Raw genomic sequence first — 21,749 nt, 5'->3', positions numbered from 1 at the left:
TCAGGACAAGAGACAGTGAGCACACCCTCAAGCACACAAAATTCTGTTTAAACATAAGAAAAAGCTTTTTTTTTTTTTTACTGTGAGAATGGTTGAACAATGGTACAGCTTGTCCAGAGGTTGTGGAGTCTCCACCCTTGGTGATCTTTAAAACCTGACTGCACATGATTTCAGGCAATCTGTTCGTGCTGAGTGGTGGGAGTGAAGCAGTTAGGCTGGATGATCTCCCAAGGTTCCTTCCAACCTTAAGTGTTTTGTGGGATCCAAGGTCTTTTCTCAAAAGATAAAGATTTTCTCAAAAAGAAAAAAAAGGAAAAAAAATACCAAAACCAAAAGAAGCCAGTGTTTCAGTGACATGATGAAATTAAAGAGAACCTAATCTTGCTCCAGTGTTCATCAGAAGAAAAGACTGCAAGAGGGGTGCCCAGGTGCCCTTTTGAAGTTATTTGGGCTTTCAGCAGCTGCTGGTGGTTCTGAGACCTTTACTCTCCCTGTTTTCCTGGCATGTTCCAGCTCCCTTGGCTGCTCCTGCTGCACCTGTGTCCTCTGTGAAAGCAACCCCCTTGGGCTGTGATGTATTTAATGGGAGCCATATGGCCAAAGCTGCTTGGCACTGAACACACCAGCCTGGTGCTTTTTTCTCCTTTTGAATATGTGCATCTTAAAAGAGCTCAAACATGGTGAGGAAGTGACTTCTGAGGTTCTTCAAGGTCATGAGGCAAGAAATTCTGTGTTTTCTGGCTATCAGGTAGTAAAACAAAGGCAGGGAATTAATTGTGATTTTACTCCTCCCCTTCCATTGATTTGCTGGCTTCCAGCTGCACCCATTGCTGAACTCCTTCTCTGGGTTTTAAGATTTGATTAAGAGAACCATTGGTATGATACGAAGATATGGCCCCATTCTCACAGCTCTGGGGAGCCAATGGGTTGGTTGAGGTGACTGAGAGCCCTCAAAGTTAAAGGGGTGCTCAGGGGAGAAAATGAGAGATGGAGCCTCTTTGCAAGCTCTGCTTCCCCCAAGCAAGGTAATAAAATGTCCAGTGTTGCCTGTAAGGTTTGTGTGGGGATAACTCCTCCAAGCCTGGAAAATCCAGGGCTGGGGCCAGGCCAGGCAGTGGTGTTGCGGTGCAGCAGCTTGTGAAGACAGCATGGGGACGTTGTGTTTGCCAGCTCGAGGGACAGGGAGGTGGTGAGCAAGTGCTGTGCTGTAGGCTGAGGTGGCTGTGGCCAGATTTCTTGGACACTTGAAGACTTTGCAGCCACTGCAGGTCTCAGGCTTACTGAGCTCACAGAGGTGACAAAAGGCAGATGAATGGCAATGTGTGCCAGATGCTCCCAGTAGAGACACAGGGAGGGACTGAACAGGCTGGGGTTCCTCTCCACAGCCATGGTATTTTTGCAGATTAGCAACAAATCAAAGCTGCAGCCAAGGAAGTGGTAATGGATGGATGGGAAGCGGTTGATTTGGCTTTTTCTTGTCAGCTGTTTGATTTCCCACCAAACTTCTTCAGTGACCAAAAGCCAGAGTCGATCAAGCTCTGAGGCACCAGGTGGCCAGCAGATCTCCATATCCCTGAGGTGTTGTTCTTGCTAGTGGTAGTGCAAGACTAATGTTTTCATATCATATGAAATTTGATTTGGCTTGTATTTTACTTTGTGAAACCAGTAAACAGCAATATCAATCTTAAAACTGGGCAATGCTGTCTTTTTTTGATTAATTCTAATCCTCTCCCTGGTGTGCTTGGCTTTCATGTGGGTTGGATCAGGTCTCACAAGTGCTGTTCATCCTGACAGCTCTTTGTGAAGTTCAAACTAAAACACACATGTATTGTTTCATTCTAAAATTGTTTATCCAAGATGCCTTTGCTGTGGCTCTTTAGCATCTCCTTTCTAATTAGGCATTTGCTTTTCAGGTTTGTTCAAAAGCTACCTTGCCCAGCTTGCTGGGTCATTGTTAAACAAGAAAATGCTCACTGTTCTCTTAAAATTCTTTGCTCTAGCTCTCCCTTCTCTATGTAATACTCATGGCTCTTGAAAAGCTTTGCAGTGCCTTTGTCCTTGATGGATTTCTTGGACTCAAATTTGGAAGAAGAGATGGAGAGGTGAGGAACAGAGAATGGAGTGGTATAAGCTCTGGGCTATCCTTAGCTACAGCCTCTCTTAATCTAGAGATTAAGCATCTCTATTACAGTGAATTCAAAACACTCTTTTGTCTGGATGTTCTTAAAGGCTCCCGTGTTACCTCCTGCTACAGACAGAACAGTTACTTGTATTTTTCCTGTGCCTCAGACTGTGCCTTAGGTTTTGCAGTTGTTCACATAGGCAGTTTGGGATGGGACTGGAAATTGTTTGGGTTGGGGGAGTTTTTTTGCTAGTTTGGGGTGTTTTGTTTATTCCTCATCTTGCTTGGTGATGGGAAATTCTCTACCTGATGGCACAGTGAAAATCTCTTATTGTAGTCAGAGGAAACCATGGCAGTGGTTTCATCTGTTCTGCACTGTCCTGAGTGTTTTTCTCCCTAAATGTCCTCACCAGAACTTGTCAGACAGTGCTGGTGTGAAGCAGTGGCTTCTTCTGAGTAACCTTCAGTGTGAGCAGTGAGTCTCTTCCTGGAATTCCTAAGTTGAGTGACCTCAGCTATTCTCATGAGCTTTGTCATGATAACTGTGAGGGTCCAAATCTACCTCATAAGTGGAATTGAGGGTGCTGCTGCTGAGCTTCACCTTTGCTGCTTCATCCTTCCTGATTTAGGCAAGACCTTGTTGAGAAATGAGGGCAAACTGAGGCAGCAAGTCTTCTCAAAGTTTTGAGAAGATGACTTGTCCTGACTTTGGTCTGCCACTGTAAAACAAAGCTCAGTTTCCTGGCAGTTTATTTATTTCAAATTCATAATACCAGCACACACAGGGCACAACACATGACTTCTCTGCAACAGCAACTCTTTTGCAAGATATTTACTTTAGGCTTCTGTTAAACACATGAATAAACCAGCAAAAGAAAGAAATTACAATTACAACAATAATGAGGTAAATCTTGGAGAGAAAATTGTCTTGAAAGCACCTGCTTAAGTGAAACTGTCACTTGTGACAACTGTGTACATTCACAGACGCAGCAGGATGCAATCGATTAATGGCTCCTTTGGCTCAATGGGAGGCGGAGATGCAGCTGTCCCTGATTTTTAGCCTTCTTGCACACCAGTGCTTTCCACTGGAGAGTGGTAAACGGGAATAGTCTGACCATCCCGCAGTTTCAAGGTGACATCCTGAAGGCACCAGCTGACACAAAACAAAGAAGATTTTTAACTTGTAGCAATCACTTTTAACATCGTCAAGTCAGTGTAGAAACAGCTGGCTCAGAGAAACAAATAATTCCACACATTCAGAGCTTTTAAAAATTCTCTCAAGTGTTTTAAAACTTTGTTTGTGAGTGCCAGCTTCTGAAAGCTGTTCTCCCTAATATCGTGGCATAGCCCAGATTTAAAGGTCTGGTATGCATGCTCCTATTCGTTGCAATTCAAATAAAAACCTGCCAGCTCTTCTTAGGACATTCCTTCCCTGACCCGGTGCCTTTTTTCCTCTCCATCCTGCGGGTGCATTCCTTGCTCCACTCCTTTACAGCCTTGGAGCCAGACAGTGTTGCTAAGGAATTATTCTGGCTTGGAAGAGTTTGAACACTGTGTGATCACTCAATGTGACTGCTGAAAACCTGACAGGGTACGACAGTGGCTACTCTGAGAAGGAAAATTGCATTTGTTGGAGACTGAGGGGGAGCCTGTTCCTTCCTCTAAGCTCTGCTCCAAACCCACTTCTGAGAAACTGCTCATGCTGCTTTTCCAGCTGGAAAGGACTATTATTTTGGGGTACTAAAATAGGATTTTTTCAAAAGCTCCTGGCACTGGCCCAGCTCTGCTTTTGCTGGAGTCAGTGCTGAGTACATACAATTAGGTAATTAGGCTGCTGTACCTCTGTGCAATGGGTCTGCAGCAGGGCTCTGCTCAGCAGCCCTCTGCTCCCACCCCCAACCCAGGCCAAGCAACTGGGCTTGGGGGTGACCTGCTTGTTCCCCACAGTGTGGCCTGGGGGCTCAGCCCTTCTCCTGGTCACTTCAGGGCAGGCAAGAGGAATTTTACAGTGCCTTGGCTGCTCTTGCCTCTGGGCACTCTCCCCATCCGTGTACTGCCTGCCTCTGGGTGAATACCACTTCCTCCTGGACCAAACGAGCTTACAGACTCCAAATTTTATTTTTCAGTTGTCTTCTCTTTTATAAAATAAATAAAACACTACAGACAGCCTGCACACTCAAATTCAGATGCATTTCAGTGGCTTCGGTGCCTCAGCTACTCTTGCGCAGAGCACTCAACTCCTGCTGCCATTCAGCTCTGTATCAGTGTGAGAGCTGCCCTGGAAGAGCACACATGACCTCTGCAGCATCCCACCAGGATGGCCTGCTTACCTGCTCCTTACTCCCAGCCATTTTACTGTTAGTTCCTCAGTGGGATGCAAGGGACCCAGTCCTATCTCAGCTCCATGTGAAGCTGTGCACAGGACTCTGCACATGGGTGGATTTGGTGGAGTCTGACAGATTTATCTGCCACAAATCCTTTTACAAGCAGATGCCTTTTTTTTTTCTTAGATTTGCAGAAATGTAAAAAGAGCTCACTTTAAAACAGAACTCCAAGAGATGTGTATGCACTGCTGTAGTTTAACATTTTGCAATCTTCAGTTATCTTCACAGTAACTGAATGAGGAATAAAGGGAATTGTTTGTGAGTAGGGGCTAAGGAGGAGTGAGGAGATCAGAGCTCAGGCACCAGGGAAGGGAGGTGTGCAAGAAAATGGGGCTGGGGACCCTTGGGGTTACCCCTGTTTATTAGCGAGGAGGCCAGGTCCAGTGCTGAGTTTCTCAAGTCCCAGCCTAGTGCCTTTCTCTTCTTTCCCATACTTCCTCAGAAGAGAAATCCAGTAAGTCATGCTCATCTAATTATTAATAGAAAACATCACCATATGGCTGGTGGCAGCTGAGTAAAAGTTTTGTAGCTTTTGGTTTCTAAACAGAGCTAACAGAAGTACCTAACAAGAGGTTTGAATCTAGTAAAACTTTTGAGTTCATGTGGTAATTCTTTGCTCAGTTCCAGAAACCAGTTTACTGTTGACAAAGGAGGTTTTCAGGCTTCAGTACTATGAAAATGTAAAGTCACTCCTATAGGATATGGTATCAGAGTATCCTTCTACTATAATGCATCTGTTCTGGCACTTTTTTTTAACCATAAGGACCACAATTCTTGGATAGCACAGAAAAAAAAATCCTGTTTTTAGCTCACCTCGCACAGCTGCGATATAATGTGTGATTCCCTTACTGCAATCTCTAATACCAGACCAGAGTTAAGACTGCTGTTCAACAGCCTCTGCACCTCTGTGGGCAGGTGGGGTGGGAGGGGACCATGCTTTACCTTGGCTCACAGTATTTGGATATGTACTGAGCTACAGTTCGCAGAACACACTTAACACAAAGGAATGGCTCATGCTCCTCTTCTATTCACATTCAGAGAGATGGATTCAAAATATTTCTCAACTAACTTACATTTTTGTCCTAATGAAAATAATAACCCTTGACAAGACTTTCAGACAGGAGTTTCTGCTCGATCTGTGTGCATGACCTCAGCACCTCGGATGACTAGAGCAAATATCCTGCTCTACTGTTTTCTCCTACCACTTCTCTCCCATTTCTCCTGTCACCCCCCAGTACGCACCACTGACGGGAGTGGTCCATCTCCGAGTTAATGTAGAGGTAGCCGGCCGATTTTGTTCCAGAGACCGGTAACTTTATCTACGAATGTAAAAGCACATCAAAGATTCAGCAAAGCTTATTATGAAACAGACATTTACTCCTTCTAGTCAAAGAGCTCACACCTTTTTAAACACTGTAATTTATTCTTTTTTACTGTATTTCAGAATTGGACTGATCGATTCTGACAGCTAACACGTGTGCGGCTACACAAGTATGTCTGCTCTGACATGCATATATCTTTCTCTGCCGAAAGAATGTACTGTGTTACAGCTGCAACCCCCAGGGAAAACCACTGGCTCCCTGAAATATTTATGAGCAAACACCTTTCCTTACCAGAATGCATGGTCATCCAGAGGTGACCTGAACTGTCAGAGCTTCCCATAACCACTACAAGCCTGTAGGTTGAGATCCTCTTCATGTCAGCCCCTTAACACACACTGAGGCAATGAGATGTTCAGTGATTCTTTTTTTCAGTGTCACAAATTGTATCATTTATCTGTTCAACAAACAAAGCTCAAGCTGCAGCAGCAACCATGGCCAAATGCACTGGGTCTAATGTCTGAATAAAAGAAATTATTCAGGTGTAGCATTTGCTGGTGGTGATGCAATCACAGAGAAAATGCCAGGTGTTTGCCAACAGACGCAGGAGCTGGGAATGTTGTGAAGTCAGTAAATCGACCTGTGGTATAATGATGATTAACCAGTTTATTTCATGAGAACATGAATACTTAGGAGCATAAAAAAGTAGAGAAGAAAGTTGGTGATTTGTGTCTTGGGTGAGGTCAGTAGAAGGCAGGGCTTGACTTCACCCTGAGTCACCCAAGCGACCAGCATTCTTAAAGAGTGACATAGGAAAACACCCGTGGGAAAAGTTATCTTCTTTTCAGTCAGTATATGAGACTGTGTGGGGTTTTGCATGACTTTTTTCCTTAGATATGTTCCCTGGTGGAATCTATAAAACACAGGAAATGTTTTGGTCCAGGGTATCATGTAAGTGCAGCCTGGCTGAAGTGAAATGGAAAGTAATTTTATGTGAGCTGGTTAAAGGTTGGGTTTTTTTAATCTTCCCCTGATAGTTACATTCCTTCATTGTACCATCTGATCCATTCCTTAATGCCCTTGCTTGGTCCCTGGCATTCATAACTACTCACCAGTAAAAACAGAATTATTCCAATGTGATGAGTTACCCTGTGAAGGACCTGGAGAGGTTGCTAGGGGCACTCGGTGTTACTAGCAAAACAAGGGAAGGGCAGCCAGTCGTGGATTAAGGGGTAAAAAACACTGATAGAAAGTATTCTTGAGGCATCAATGCCAAGGGGAAGTGGACTTGTGTTTGCAAGGTTTGCCTGGGCCCAGCCCTCAGCTGATACAAGGCAGCCTTGTGCAATACTTCAGCAGCCAGCACAGCATTCTCCAGTCACTGAGTAACCCTCATGCTCAGTCTCAGGCTAGGCAGCTGTTTTCAATGACACAAGCTTACAGGTGCTCTTGAAAACCACACCATTTATGCTGTAGCACAGCATAGCCTGTAAGCGGCTGTAAAACTGCTCTCAATAAAGCCCTAAAAACAAGCATGAGACATATCTGGGGGGTAAAGGAAGGCAGGTGCTATTTTAAAGCTGGATCTGATACGTCTCTGAAAATTATTTTTGGCTTACAGTGTGAGAGGGGAACTGATTGTCTTGAGAGGTTCCCTGACATTGTGTGATGGGCCCATAGAGCACAACATGGAGATGCTGCTCTTGCTGTTTCTGTGCTAGTAGATTTATGTTCTGGAAATACATTCCTCTTCCAGATCAACTGGTATTCCATCCTGCTGCCTTCCAGTGCCCCCAGGTGACTCATGACCCGCTGAAAATCCCCTGGCTGATCTCTTGTCACCTGACATCTCGGGAAGCCACCCTGTGACACCGCCCGCCCAGAGTTACCCGCGCTCTTTCTGTGTCCACGCGATTGCTCCCATCTGTCAGGTGGATGTTGTGAACCTTAAGAGGGGGGGCACCCAGGGCTGCCAGGGCATCAGGATTACTGTTCAGCTGCTCCAAAGCTTGCTGGTAATACTGGGTCCTGGCAAAACTTTCTAGGTGAGAGAAACAGGGTAGTGAGGAGACTGCTCACTTAAAATCAAAACATAAGTTTAAAAAAAACTTATTTTTTTAAAAAAAGAGTTACATTTTCTTCAGACTACCACACCCTCCTTGAAATACAGTCCAAAACTATTAATTAGGAGAAATTTGGCTAAAGGAGGAAACACACCCTTACATCAGAGAAGAAAATGTTATTCAGCTCATTTAAGTGAAGAGGGCTCTGAACATAGCCTGTTCCATTCTGATCTACAGCTCAGCTTACGGCTGTGTCTCCCCACTTTTCATGCATTTGTAGGTTATCTAAAAGGAAGGGAAAAAAAGGGACAAGGATGAATATCTGAAATGTTCTGATAAAAATTCTATTTTAATTTTTTTTTCTATTTGAGGTACATAAAATACTTAAAGAATAGAGAATATCTTGCAGACATAGAGAGGGGAACAGCTGCTGCTGTGGAACTCTAGCTGTGGTCTTGGTACAGCTTTCCAAGTGGCAGTCATGAAGCTACAACTCTGCTGACAGATGCCTTAGAAGGGAGGCACTCAGAAGCACCACTCGAGTTACTGGTCAAGCAGCCACAACAGCAGCACATGGATGCTGCAGTGCTGGCACATGGAGGACAGTTGTTGCTCTGTATGACTGTGAAATGCTGTACCATGGTTGACAATGGACAGGCCACAGCTGAGCAGCTGGAGACTTCCTGACCCTCCTTATGGAGACAGATATCTGCTTAGTAACAGTTTTAAGGTTGTCTTGCTGGAGTTTCTAGATCAGCTTAACTTCACTCTTTTGACATCAAGAAGGCCAGAGGTAAGCTAAGAGTTTGTAGTTGTTAAATCCTACTCTGTCAACTTTGTCTTCACCTTTCAAAGGATTTAAAACAAGGTGTAAGGTTTGTTTCTTGGTCTCTTTCCTGTCAGAATTAATACTGGAGCATGAGGCAGAAAGGTACTGCCCCCTCTCCCTAATTAGAGGCATCCCCTGTGAGCAGGGAGCATTCAGTTGGCATAGAAACAGCTTTGCTAGGCTGTCACCTGCGTTGGTCCTCCTGTGTCCCCTGGCACATCCTAAGGAGCTCCAGCCAAAGGGGTTGTAGCATACCTGCCCTTTAATACCTATAAATCATGGCAAACAGCCACTCAGACCATGTGAAAAGTATGTTGTGTTCACCCTGCAGGTTGGAGGAGAAATGGATTCTAATTTCCTGGTGCTCTTTCTCAGCTGTTCCTTGTTAGCATCTCATGCATTAGACATTAAATGTCCAAACTAATCCATTTGTCCCCACATCTTTTGGTAGGGGAGCTGAAAGCATGCTGGAGTTGGCTGAGCAGACTGCTTCCACAAGAAGGGTGTGGAGGTGATGAGAGTAAGTAGAAATAGGATTACCTGGGTATTTGTACAAGCTTGCACAGAGACCACGTGCATGCAAACTTTCCTTCAGCCTGAAGGAAGGGAAGGGAAAGAATCCTTTCCCACTGCTCCCACCACTATGGAGGCCACTCATTCCTCACTAGTGCATGTATGGGCCAGTTGTGTGCACTGGGCAGAAGGCACTGGGATGAGCCAAAGGAGGAAGGCTCTAAGTGTGGCTCCTGTGTCTGTTTAGAGGATAGAGAAGGACATGCTTGGCTGCAGAAAATGTCCTTTCAGCAGCTGAGTTATCAAGCAGCTGCTCAGTGGCCACTGAAATTACAAGAGGGCCAGAAGTAGCCCTTGTACAGCCACTTGACTGCACAGCCAAGGCATGCGGGGAACCAGCCCTCGGGCTTGCTGTGTAGCACAGGGGGTGACTAACACTGCTGAAGCTGAAAATTAAAAAATGCTAATGTCCTTGTTAAAGCCAGATTCAATACTTTAACATAAGGATCATATTTCTGTCATGTACTCCAGAGCTTGGGGGCATGAGCTGCCTAAAATTAAAGCCTGCTTTCCAGCCCTGTCTGATTTGTTATTAATATGTGTAAAATGAAGGGGAGGTTTCAGAGCTTATCTGAGGGCTTGAGAAACAGGCTTGGCTACACTTTTTTTCTGGCAGCATCCTCTGGTATCAGGGTAGGTGAAAAGCAATACCATTCGATATCACCAAAAAGGGAGAGGCATGGGCAAAGAGGCCTATGGCACCCCCTGAGAGAGAGGCACAGCTTACTTCTTCTCTGATGCTAACTATTTAAAAGCAGTTTTAGAAAAACTAAACATGTATAATTTGGACTAATAATGTGGAATCTTGGCCACAGACACATAGCAACTATAGATAAACAACTAGATATAAACAGCAACATCACCTGTCTAGCTTTTCTCTTTGTCCTGGTCTTCTCTGAAGTGCTGACTGCTCTTATCTGTACTTCATTGAGGAGAAACTCATGATTTCTTAGCACTTCACAGGTGTGTTGTGTTTAAAGGCCAGCACCACACAGAGATTTAGAGATAAAACTGCTAGACTTTAACACCTTCTCACAGATGGTCCTCTTTTACTGCCCAGTTACAAAATCCCAGTTAAGAAATGAAACCTGCATTACTGCAGGTGAAGCTTTCACTTCACCATCACCCTCAGGAAACCCCCAAAAACCAGACTTTCTTCTGACCACAACAGCCTGCTCCCTATGCAATATGCGCCTCTGGAAATGCACATAGCAGCTCTTGGGAGAGCAAAAGCCCCGAGGATGAAAAAAGTGGAGCCCACAGAGGCAGAGCCCATAAGCTCTTCCCTTAATTTCATCTGCTTTTCACAACTCGAATGCTGCTATTTTCTCCACTACACAAAAGCCAGTGAAAGGGGCAGAGGAGAAATAAGGTTGCTAGCAACACCAAGACTTACTTTGCATAAGATTATACATCACGATGCATCCCCCGCCGCTGAACAGTCCCATGAAAACAGCCATTTGCTGCAGTTTTCTCAGAGAAGCTGGCATTTTTCCTCCCTGAAAAGAAAAAGAGAAGACAGTTGTTGTAAAAGAAGAAAGCCAAAGGGTTACTTCCCCCCCTTCCTCCTCTTTCCAACCAGGCCTGAATGAAAGCGCAGTGCACAGGCACCGAGCTTGCTGGGGCCCCACCATGCGCCCAGAAGGAAGAGTGGTGAGAACAGAGCAAACTGGGAACCCAGCTGGGTTGAATGTGTTTATTCAACTTCTTTTAGTGATGCCACCATTTCGCTAATTGCCGAGAAGAAAATTACCTCCCTGGCGTGGCCAGGGGCCAGTGCCGTGGCATTGTGGCGGGGGCTCCCGGTGCCCGTGTGTTCCCTCGCACACTGCGAGCATTCAGGCTCCGGGCACCGGATTTCTCTCTCGAGTAAACTCCTCTAAAGTAAACACGCTCGCGGCAGGGATGGATTTGGCCTTGAGTGGCAAGGGACAGAGCCAAGCCAGCACTGTGCCAGCAAAGATAATGGAGCCAGGGTGTGTGTATTCTGTTGTGTCAATTTTTTTCCCAAGCTGTGGATAAACAGGAAGTCTCTGCCAAGCTGTTTTTCTTCCTTCCTGTAACCCCCCCCCCCCCCCCCGCCCAAACTTGCCCTTTTAATGAGTCACAATTTTGACATCTGAATGCATGACCCAGCAGAATAAGAAACACTTCCATAGTTTGTGTAAGAGGGGGACTGAAGAACTGAGCTAATGCTCCTGCCCACAGCAGGTTAGTAGGAGTCAAGCTGAGTTGTCAGTGGGGGTGTAGCACTTTGCTTCAGGCTGTGGCAGGATAGGACTTGAACAAGCATCTGAGTATTGGCTTCTGCTCTTGATTCTCTTGGAGCTGGAATGGGAGGGAGGAATGGTCTTGACAGCAATTTAAAAAAATAGCAAAAAGCTTTTCTTTTTCAACGGGCACATAGGCATATGAATAATTGGGGGAGCTGTATGTGATTTCTAATCCCAAAGGCTTCACACCCCAATACTTGTCACACGACACTGCAGCTTAAGTGCTACGCTCAATAGGAGCTGATTAATAAACCAAGGGCCAAACCAAAATGCAACCAGAAATGTGACCTGGGCAAGACTGCTTGAGCCCTGTTGTGGAAACCACCTCTAGCATCCCTCAGGTATGTGTTAGTCAGGTATTGTTCAGCTGACAACCACAGTTCAGCAAGGGTGGAGAGACAAGTGTCAGAACTTCTTCCCATGGTGGCCAGGTCAGGGTGACATGGGCAGCCTCCCTCTGCTCACCACTCTGCTGACGTCCTCATGCTGACACTTGCATGCTCTAAACTGAGGAAAACTCACTCCCCAGAAAAGTGGTCACAGCCTGTCTGAGTTAGAGAAGAGTATGGACAATGCTCTTGGGCACCTGGTGTGATTGTTGGGGTGTTCTGTGCAGGGACAGGAATTGAACTCCATGATCATTGTGGGTTTCTTTTCACTCAGCATATTCTATGATTCTACAAAACTGTGAATGCAACTCAGGTATAAATTTAATCTCCTGCCCTGTTGGCATTAGCACTCAGTTGTAATGCATGCTACTCCTAGGCTGAATGCTTTCCTTATTAACTAGTTTCCTTGATTTTTAAGAACCCTTAGTATTTAAGTTTACTATTTAAATAATTTCAGATTTGTGGCTGGCTAGCAGTGATAGCAACCAGGAGAGGGGTATGGATGTTATGCCTATTTTATGCCCCCAAATGCCTAAACTGTGCCATTAGTATTGTCAGCTATCATCTCTCTCACTCCTGATCTGTTTCTCTGATGAGTTTTTTCTTCTCGCTTCCCCTGGGGAACTTGAATGGCATGAGAAGTTACAGCACAGGAAATGTGCAAGTGTGGTTTTACAGAGAAACAGTGGTAGTCATTTCACAAGGACAGTGAGAACTTCCTGCTTGTCTGCTTGTGTTTGCAACTTTCCTTAAATCCCCGCAAAATCTGATTAATAACCAAGTTTCTTATAAGATTCATCTGGCCAGGAGGAGGTTCTGACACCAACACCACATAACAGGGATGGGGAAAGAAAACCCATGGCAAATCTGGAGGGAGGATCAGATATAACAGTTTGTGACCTGAGGCATTTGTTTTTGCCCCTTTCAAAGTTGTGGCCAGGCAAAATTTGCTTTCTGTGATTAAATTCAGGGTAATTGAATGCAAATGTCTGGGGGTGGGGGGTGCTGCTGCCAGTTTGCTGAGTAAGGGTGGGAAGACAGGGAGCTCTTGCACCAGCAAGGTTTTGACTGAGGCTCGGGGGACCTGTCTGGTAAACAGCGGAAATTAGAGGCTCTGCAACTCGCTGTCAGTGGGTTTGAGGTTTGTTAGGTCTCACGGTCTGCTCACACCCAGACAAGGGAGATGGATGGAAAGTAAGAAAAGCTTATTGCTGATCAGTCACATGCTCACACACACTCTCCTCACCACCTCTGCTCCAGTGCTGCAGTGTAGAGACGGTGCCATCTGGCAAGGGAGCTTGGCAGCTAAGCCATGGTGATCCCATTAAGCACTACTGCCCCATGCAGCATGTCTGGCTGCTCCCAAGGTGCTGCCCCTGCCCACAGCTGTCTTCTGTTGCTGCTCCTGCTCACGCAGAGATGTGGAGAGCTGATGTGCACCCAAGCTGTGCACCAAGGTCTCCATTGCTCATTTTCAGTCACAGTTCGAAGCCCACAGGCTGGAACACCCACCCCTGTCCAGCTCTTGATGCTCTGGTCCCACTTGTTTCTCAGCTGTTTCCCCAAGCCAGTCCTATGACAGTACACTGTGGGAAAAGGTTCAGAGCTAAGCATTTTAACAAGCCTCTCAAGACTGCAAACCCTCTCACCAATCCCACAATTCCTTGCCAGCCTCCAAAACCAAGGACAGAGTTGACTCTGGAGCCCAGAGCATCCCCCACAGAGGGGCTGCTGCTTCCCTTCCTTGCCATCCTGGTCCCTTGTGAAATGGATGCTTGAATATTGCAGCCTTGAGCATCCTTTGAGACACAGCTGCCAATGACTTCTGAATGGTGACAGCTTGCAGAAGACCAAAATGTATTAAGGATCTGTTGTCTGCAAGGACTTGCCTACTGGATTTCTGTTCTGTGGCCGAGTCTGCTGCTCCATTGGCTGCTCTGCTGAAGTGCCATGGGAGTGGCTCACTAAAGAAGAGAAGCAGAGTCATGCCCAAGGTGTGCCTCCTGTCCTGTGCCTTTGAGAATATGCCATACAGCTTGCGAACTGTAGAGGCTCTCACAGGGAAGGACCAAACCCCCTCCACTTCATTTGCCACAAAGGGATCAACTGTAAGTATTTGAGAGAATTTTATAGATACAACATGCAATTGCCTCCTACGGAGGAAGTTCATGCTGCTATCTGCGGTGATCTCCCCTGAGAAGTCTTCTCTAAAAAAATATGCAAGTCAATTGGTGGAAGAACAGACTTTTCCACAGCCAGTAATGAAAAAAGCACAATTTCCAAGCTATGCTGTTCTGCAAAGACATCTATTCCTCCATGTTATTTGCAGTGGTAAGAAAGATTAAGTGGAGATTAGCACACACAAAAACACTGAACCCACAGTTACCAAGAAGAGACCTTAAATTGTTGTAAGTAGTGTTCTCAAATCATAACTTTAAAGAGCAGGACACCCTAATAATAGCGATGTTCACTTTGTGCCTTGAAATTAGCAGGATATGGAGGAGAAGGCTTGACTTTGAAGCTAAGTGGGACACAGGCTGTTAACAAGATTTAACAAACTTCCAGGGTCACATGTGAAATGGTGGGTTACTGCAACAGTAAAGGCTGTTTTAAATTAGACTTTGTTTTCTCCACAGAGGATCTTCTAAAAATAGGCTGGCTTAAGAGAGTCTCCCTTGTTTTGGTAAATTTGGGGTTTCTGTTTGGTCTCTGAAATTTGTGTGGCAGAGTTTGGTGTTGGGCACCCCGATGAAAAGCAGCTATTGGAGAAGAAGGGTATTTTCACCAACCAGAAACATTAATTTTATTTTCCCTGGAATTGAGCAAGGGAGCTGGAGCTCTGAGTTCTATGGGGAAAGCATTTCCTCCTCATTCTCCTTGTCCTTGTCTTCTTCCTGATGCTACGAAACTCCACCAGCATCTCCAGCCTCTGGGTGCTACTACAGACCAAATAGCAAACAATAATACTGCTCTGAAACAAGAGAGAAGCAACCTGATCAATGCAAACTCGGTGTGATCACTGCTGTCTGTCTCAATACGGGCCACTGCCTACCCACCTGGCTATGACAATATAGTGCCAGGCCACCAACACAAGCAACTGGGAGCCTTTAAACCACCTTGAACAACTGCAGTCCTGAGTGTTGGACTGACACACTAAATAGGTGCAGCAAAATACTACTATTAAATTAAATTAAAATTTATCAATAGATCCTGAACACAGATCTGAGCATCTAACTTCAAGGCTGGAATTGCTGCTGACCCTTCCACAATGGAACTCTCCCTGGGCTGGTGGGTTTTTAATTGGCCTTGGGCACAGCTTTTCAGCAAACCACCCAGGAAGTCACAGGAGATGAAGGGAATGTCAGGCAAACCACACACGAGCACACACTTGTATTCTACATTCTTGCTTTCTTGCCCATCCATTGATCTTCTAAGATCCATAAGGCAGGCATCTGGGTGTAAGCCAATTTCTATACGAATAAGATGCTAGGACAACATTTCAGACACATCTTTTTGACACGCACTGTCTAAAACATCCCTTCATCATCAGTACTCTCACCAAAAACAGTACACTACAGCAGAAGTAGTGTTCTGACAGGATCTCAGCACATTATTTTCCCCTTTTTTTTCTGGAAATAGCCTCAACATATTATTTACCTCATTAATGAGAGGTAACAGCACAAATTTTTGACCCTGCCAGTATGTTCAGAAGCATCAGACTTTGCATGTACAGAGTGCCTTCAACAAGACCTCAGACACTTGCAGTGAAGTTTGCTCAATTCACAGTCAAACCAAAAGGAGGATTAATACTCTTTTCTTCTTTTCCCCCTTGGTTGTTCTTCAGATGCACTGAAAACACATATTCTGGCATTTAGGCAGGTACAACATCTTTTTAGACACCTTTGAAATGGTCCCTTCCAGGATCTCCTTGTGGATCAGTTCCTAGATTTGTGTAGCTGGCCCTGGTGAGAATGCTTTAAGGGGCCCACTCTACATATGAGAAAGACTACTGGCAAGAAAGCCAAGAAAGACTATTAAGTTTATTTTCCACCTTTGTTACAAACTAATTAACAAGGCAAGAGAAAGTAGTCAATTAAGTGATTAAGGACTCTAAACAGTCACCTCACTCTTGTATCACTTCTCCTGCAGCACACGCTACATATTGGTCTTCTCAGTCAGCACAAAACCTGCATGATGCCTTCAGATATCTTAGTTTCATTTCATTTTTCTCCTCTCTTGGGCACTCTTATTTTCATGTTTCTATTCTATTTACAGAACAGAATTTCTGTTCTGCTGTCACAGACAACTTCCCTTTGTGTTCTTAAGCTGCACTGTCTCATCCGGTGGGCTCACCTGCACTGCATTTCTCTTCCTCCTGCCCACCCAGCTTCACCCCTCTATGTGCCCTCTTCCCTGAAGAATATTGCACCGCCATCCTGGTGCTGAGCAGACAGAAGCAGTGGGACCACCATTCCTATTGTCCAAGGTGTCCTATTTTCTCCTTCTGTCCCTCATTTTATCCCACTGTGAATAGAGCCTGTCCTCCTAACTGTGGGTATCAAAGGTAGATGCCAAAATCCTTCATTGGTTTCCTCTAAGTTGGAGATGCTACAGCCTAGTTTGTTCAGTCTTTTTGAAGGCCAGGCCTATGTGCCAGCAGTTCAACAGCCTGCTCCAGATCACTCTCCAACACAACTAGAGCTGCCCCAACTTTGTGCTGAAATACAAGGGATAATCGCAGAAAAAAGGCACAACCAGTGTGTATTATTAGAGAACCAGGATAATTATACCTACAGTGTGACCCATTTTTGCTGCTATTGGAGGACAGCATTATAGGTTAATGCCTAATAATATGTCATTAACATCCCTAATTGTATGTTTCTGTAATTGGACACCATGGAGTGGGGAAGAAGGTGTCAATGTTCATTTTTCACATTTTAGAGGTGAATTGCCAAGGATCTAAAAGTAAGAATTCCTAAGTAGGGTAAATGAAAAAGTTGCATCCAAGGTGCAAGAAGAAAAGATCAGTGGTGTTTACGGGTTTAACAGTGAGTGATTTACCTGAGAAAGCTGTGGGACAGCTTCTTGGCTTCCTTGCTGCAGGGAGTGAGGTCATGAGTGCTGCAATCCAAGGTTCAAAAGAATTGCTTTATGCTGTCCCTGCACCTCTGCACAGCCTGCAACACAGGCCAGCTTCCAAATGGGTATATTAAAACAAAAGAATTGTATAAAGAAATAGCAAATAGAGTCCTTTGACTGTATCGTGCTGTCATGATGAGAGGGAATAACACTCTGTGTTTAGCAGAAAGGGACTGTCAAGCCAGTGAGGTTTTCAGTTTGATGTGTTTCCCATATACAATTGCCTAGAATAAGTTCACTGAACCTGCAAGGTAAGGGAGCAGGGAAGAGTACAAAATCATTTCTCGTGGAAAGTGTTTGCAATTCTTTCTATCCCGTGGTAATTACTTATCTTTCCTATCAGTTTGTGGGCATTTATCTATGTCCAATACACTCATTATGTTGAAGACATTGACAAAAATCCCAAAGCCAAAACCAATATCCAATCTAGCTTTAAGTCAACTTACTAAATCCTGAGATGTGTGAAAGAATCAAAACCCATCAGGAATCTGGCTAACAAGTTACATTTTACCTGGTAAAAGGAAAAGAAAATGGTCTCAGAACTTCACACAAGTACTGTAGATGTCACTGGGCTAAGAACTCTATGTGGCTATGTTAAAAACCTGGAAGTTTACCCACTCCAATCATGATAAGGCTTATGCTTGTCTGTAGTCTTTCTGACTTTAATATCATCCACATGCCCACATTAAACAGGCATGCAGTAGACAGTGACCTAAAGGTACTGAATGCCAGGAGAGGCAGTCACAGCGGAAAAATGTTTAAAGCAGGAACATAGTGTACATCATATGAGGCTTGCTCCCTTGTTTGCCTCCGGAAATGAGGGGGTAAAAGATGTGGTGTGGTCTGCTCTGCTGTGGTCAGCAAGAGCCTGATTTACAAAGCTTTTAAAAATATCAGTGGAGCTGGGAAGGTCTGCAGTCCTGTGCCCAAACACCTTGCTGATCTAATGCTTTTTATTATATAGTATTACAGCAGTACATACTTTTGGCACTTAACAAACATGCTGGTCCTATTCTTACTTCCTACTGAAAACCAAAACTAAAAAAAAAATGCTACCCTAATTCCTCTCAGATGGGGTAAGTTTATTTCAAGTGCCCTTTTTTATACCCTCACAGCACGGCCCCTCCTTCAGAAATGAAGGACTCCACCCTTCTGAAAGTGAAGTCCCATTTAAATGTGTCAAATCAACTCTTACAGCCCAAGGCTTTAAAGAAAATGAATTACTTTCGAACATCTTGGACACCTGGATCAGTTCCAGAAGTTGGCCCTTGCCCATATGAGCAGAACTGGTTCAGTATCAGCTAAATCTGTTAACACAAATTAGGATCTGGGGAAAAGCTAACCTCAAAGACTTGTGACTTTTTAATAGGCATTGGGAACCAAAATCAGTACAAGACCAACTGGGATTCTGACCTAGAAACATTCTATTATCAGAAAGACAAAAAAGGGAAAAATAATTATGACGGGAACCATTAAAAATAAAAAAAGGAAAAGAAGTTCCCATAGTACTTGAGGATTTCTGTTCAGACAGATCCAGCTTGTTAACTTGTGCACAGAGCTGTGCAAGATGGAGAGTGCAGAAGGGCAAAGGAAGTGATGGAACCTGCCACACTACACATGCAGCATCTGGAGTCAGACCTTTAACTTCATCTGGGGAGTAGCTACTGATTTATTCATCCACCCTTGGAAAAAGGAAAAGTTGTACTGGATGCTCACAAGATAGTTGGACATGAATCAAATTCCCTTCCAAATATGAGTCAGGACAAGAGGAATTTCAGACAACAGCTGACCGCAATCCATATTTTTGTGCTCAGAATATCTGTGGGAAAGATTTTAAGGAATAAATATTTCTCTGTTTAATACTTTGAATGTGATTCACTGAATATTTAGTCCTTCAATAGCTCCTGTTAGGGAAGGCAGAGATTTTTTTTTTTTTTCATTTTGCAGAACTGTGGCAGAAAAACACAGAACAACTTCACAGGAAGCCAGTACCAGCTCAGGCACTTGATTCCCAGAGACCTGGGCTGTTCCCTGCTCTTTCCCTCTCTAAGGCTAAAACATGCCAGGCTAGACAGATTTGGCAGAACTCCAGGGCTGTTTCCTACAGCAAACCTACCTTTAGAGATAAGGGGACCAGTTTTCCTTTATGGAGCTACAACACAGGGCTTTGTCCAGCAAGGAGGTGTGATTGTCCAAGAGCTGGACAAAAGCACAGACCACACCTTTTTGTACTGTTGATGGGTGAGATTTTTCAAAATGTTGTGTGCTTTATGTGTGCTCAACAGATAATACCTTTACAGGATCATTGCCTTCAAAAAGATCTTTGAAAATTCAGCATCTGATTTATAGCATTTTTAAGACACATCCTCACTAGTAGCTTTCAAAGAGGGCTGCTAACAACATACACTATTTCCTCAGAAAATGGTAATCTTCAAATATCTGTTGTGGGGTTTGTTGATTAAACACTAGATTACCAAGGGCTCAATACAATGAAATTTGGCACATGAGACACATAGGTGGGCTGTGATCCATTCTGGTTTGTGATGTTTTATTTTCCCATCACCTGCTACTCAGCTCTGTGGTGGTGGGAATAGGACAAATGATGGATACCACTTTTGTACAATATTACTCCTAGGGACCTCTGCTTACACAGAAAAAGCCTCTGCTTACTGTTATCTCCAACCTATCCATGACTTTTGCAGTTTGTATGATGCCAGCACAAAGCAGAACACAGAGCTCCCAGGTTTCACAAGCAGCTCAGGGACTGACTCACTGTATCACTGTGGCTAAAACTATAACATTTGGGTGTCTCAATTCACACATGCAAAAATAAGTGACTAAACACTTCCTGGTTTCTACTTTGCTGGAAGATATCAATATTTAATGGCTGCAAAGTGCTCTGACAGCCTAAGATGTAATTTTACTTAGGCGTGCAATTGCCCATGTGCAGTACACACGTTAAGAGCACGACAGTGCATTCCACACAAAAAAATTAAAATATTTTGCAGTCTGGCACAGGGCATGTTGTAGGACCAGCAGAATAATTATAGCAGCTGCAGTTGGCACTTATTAGAAAATTAAAGAAGCTGTTAACAGGTCATTATTAATCTGTGACTACCTGCCTTAATAGTATTCAGTCAACAGGCATGAAGGTGAGGGGGTGGAGGAAACAGTCACACCTTCCTCTAAGCCACTCTAGAAGACCAATACCCTCATTTATCATCACTTTGTAATCTGCTTGTTTACTTCCCTCCTGGTGTCTCTTCCCACTGGCTCTTCTCTCACTGGGAACTCTCACACCAAAGGACTGCAAGGCTCTTGGCCAGGAAAGCCACCTGCAACAGCCAGTCCCAGGGGAAAGCCAGCCTTCTCTGCAGTGTCTCAGCCTGGTAGCTGTCTCCCTGCTGTTCAGAGCCGCCTGTAAACACCTCTCCTGAGTGTATTGTCCTACTTTTAAAGACTAGTTTGTATGAAAAGTATCCCTGTCCACCTACAGCACTTTAGGATTTTTTCTCTTGTGCCTTGGTCCTTGCCTCCCTTGTGTAGGCAGATGGCTGGAAGAGGAGGGAAAAGCAACTTGTTCCCTGCTTCTTCAGACAAATACACACTCTCCAGAGCAGACAGATGCCCTAAAGTCAGATTCAGGGCATCAATTCATCTTTTGGGTTCAGCTGTAAAGTATAAAACATTTGCTGGCTCTGGTCTAATGCTTTTTGACATTGTCAGCCCCCCTTCAGTGAATCACTGCCTTGTAACCAACTTGACAGCAAGTATTGTTCTACATTTATTAATACTGTAAGTGTTATCTTCAAACTGACAGGTTCCAAGGCCAGGCATCAGCTGTGCTCAGCTCTGATTTAGAAAAAAAAAATCAGACAATAGCACAGACCTCCTGCTGCTAGTAAGTAAATAAATAAATAAAAACATGCCTTCACCATGCTGCTGCCACATGGTTTAATCCTTTCAATCTCAATTTTGCAGTAATTTTTTCTTTTAATTGAAGTCTTAAAATATGAAGTACCTGCTTCCCTGCACCCTCCTCTTCTTGGCTTCTTTAGGAAAAGACTTTTGGGTTTTTTTCCCCTGAATCTTCCCTGAATCTTCTTTTAATTTATTCCTTCCTCTTTCATTTGGATGCAAACCTATATTGCAGAAACTTGAATCTACATAAAAGTTAATTAACTTCAGGAACTGTTTCTCCTCTCTTCTCCTTTGTTTTTTTGTTTTTGGTTTTTTTTTTTGGTTGTTGTTGCTTTTTTTGGTTGTTTTTTTTTTTTTTTTTAACTAAAGCCACTATAATTTTCTTTTATTTTTTAAATGTTCAACTTAATGGGTTATGTTTACTTAGTCAATAAGCTGATGATGCCCATGACAGGACCAGAAGTGTTTGGTTAACAGCAGGGAGAAAAAAAAATCAATAACTCCAAGCATTTGGCAGCTTTGTGGGCAGGAAATAATTTGTATTCTCTGGTTTAAATCAATGACCTTCTTCTCTTTGCTGTTCCAACAGGAAATTATAAACTCTGTGAACACTATTTGCATAGTGCCTTCTGCAATACACTTGTACATGCCTGGGAAAAACAGTATATTAACCCTACCAGTGCTCCTCTGAGCTCCCTGTTAAAGAAACACAGGTACTTTAGCACAGAGCTTTTCAG

General features: G+C 44.1%; 1 protein-coding gene across 5 annotated transcripts in view; it reads right to left on the bottom strand.

Annotated features, from left to right (window-relative positions):
- Positions 1 to 2,914: 2,914 nt before the first annotated feature.
- LOC119697611 (cytochrome c oxidase assembly factor 1 homolog) overlaps positions 2,915 to 21,749 on the bottom strand; it is a 52,101-nt gene continuing 33,266 nt past the window's right edge. For 2 of the 5 annotated variants that reach the window (XM_038128567.1, XM_038128568.1), the window contains exons 3-6: positions 10,687 to 10,789; positions 7,715 to 7,866; positions 5,749 to 5,825; positions 2,917 to 3,275 (exon numbers count right to left, since the gene is read on the bottom strand). In XM_038128567.1, the coding sequence (XP_037984495.1) occupies positions 3,179 to 3,275; positions 5,749 to 5,825; positions 7,715 to 7,866; positions 10,687 to 10,780 (420 nt within the window). In that variant the 5' untranslated portion in view covers positions 10,781 to 10,789 and the 3' untranslated portion in view covers positions 2,917 to 3,178. Of the gene's footprint in view, positions 3,276 to 5,748; positions 5,826 to 7,714; positions 7,867 to 10,686; positions 10,790 to 10,921; positions 11,263 to 21,749 lie in introns of those variants that run through there. The other 3 variants (XM_038128563.1, XM_038128569.1, XM_038128566.1) reach the window with 3 other exon arrangements.

Source organism: Motacilla alba, chromosome 2, assembly GCF_015832195.1.
Source record: "Motacilla alba alba isolate MOTALB_02 chromosome 2, Motacilla_alba_V1.0_pri, whole genome shotgun sequence".
NCBI classification, from domain to species: Eukaryota; Metazoa; Chordata; class Aves; order Passeriformes; family Motacillidae; genus Motacilla; species Motacilla alba.
Note: the sequence above shows the minus strand (reverse complement) of the source record. Positions and strands in the feature narration are given on the sequence as shown.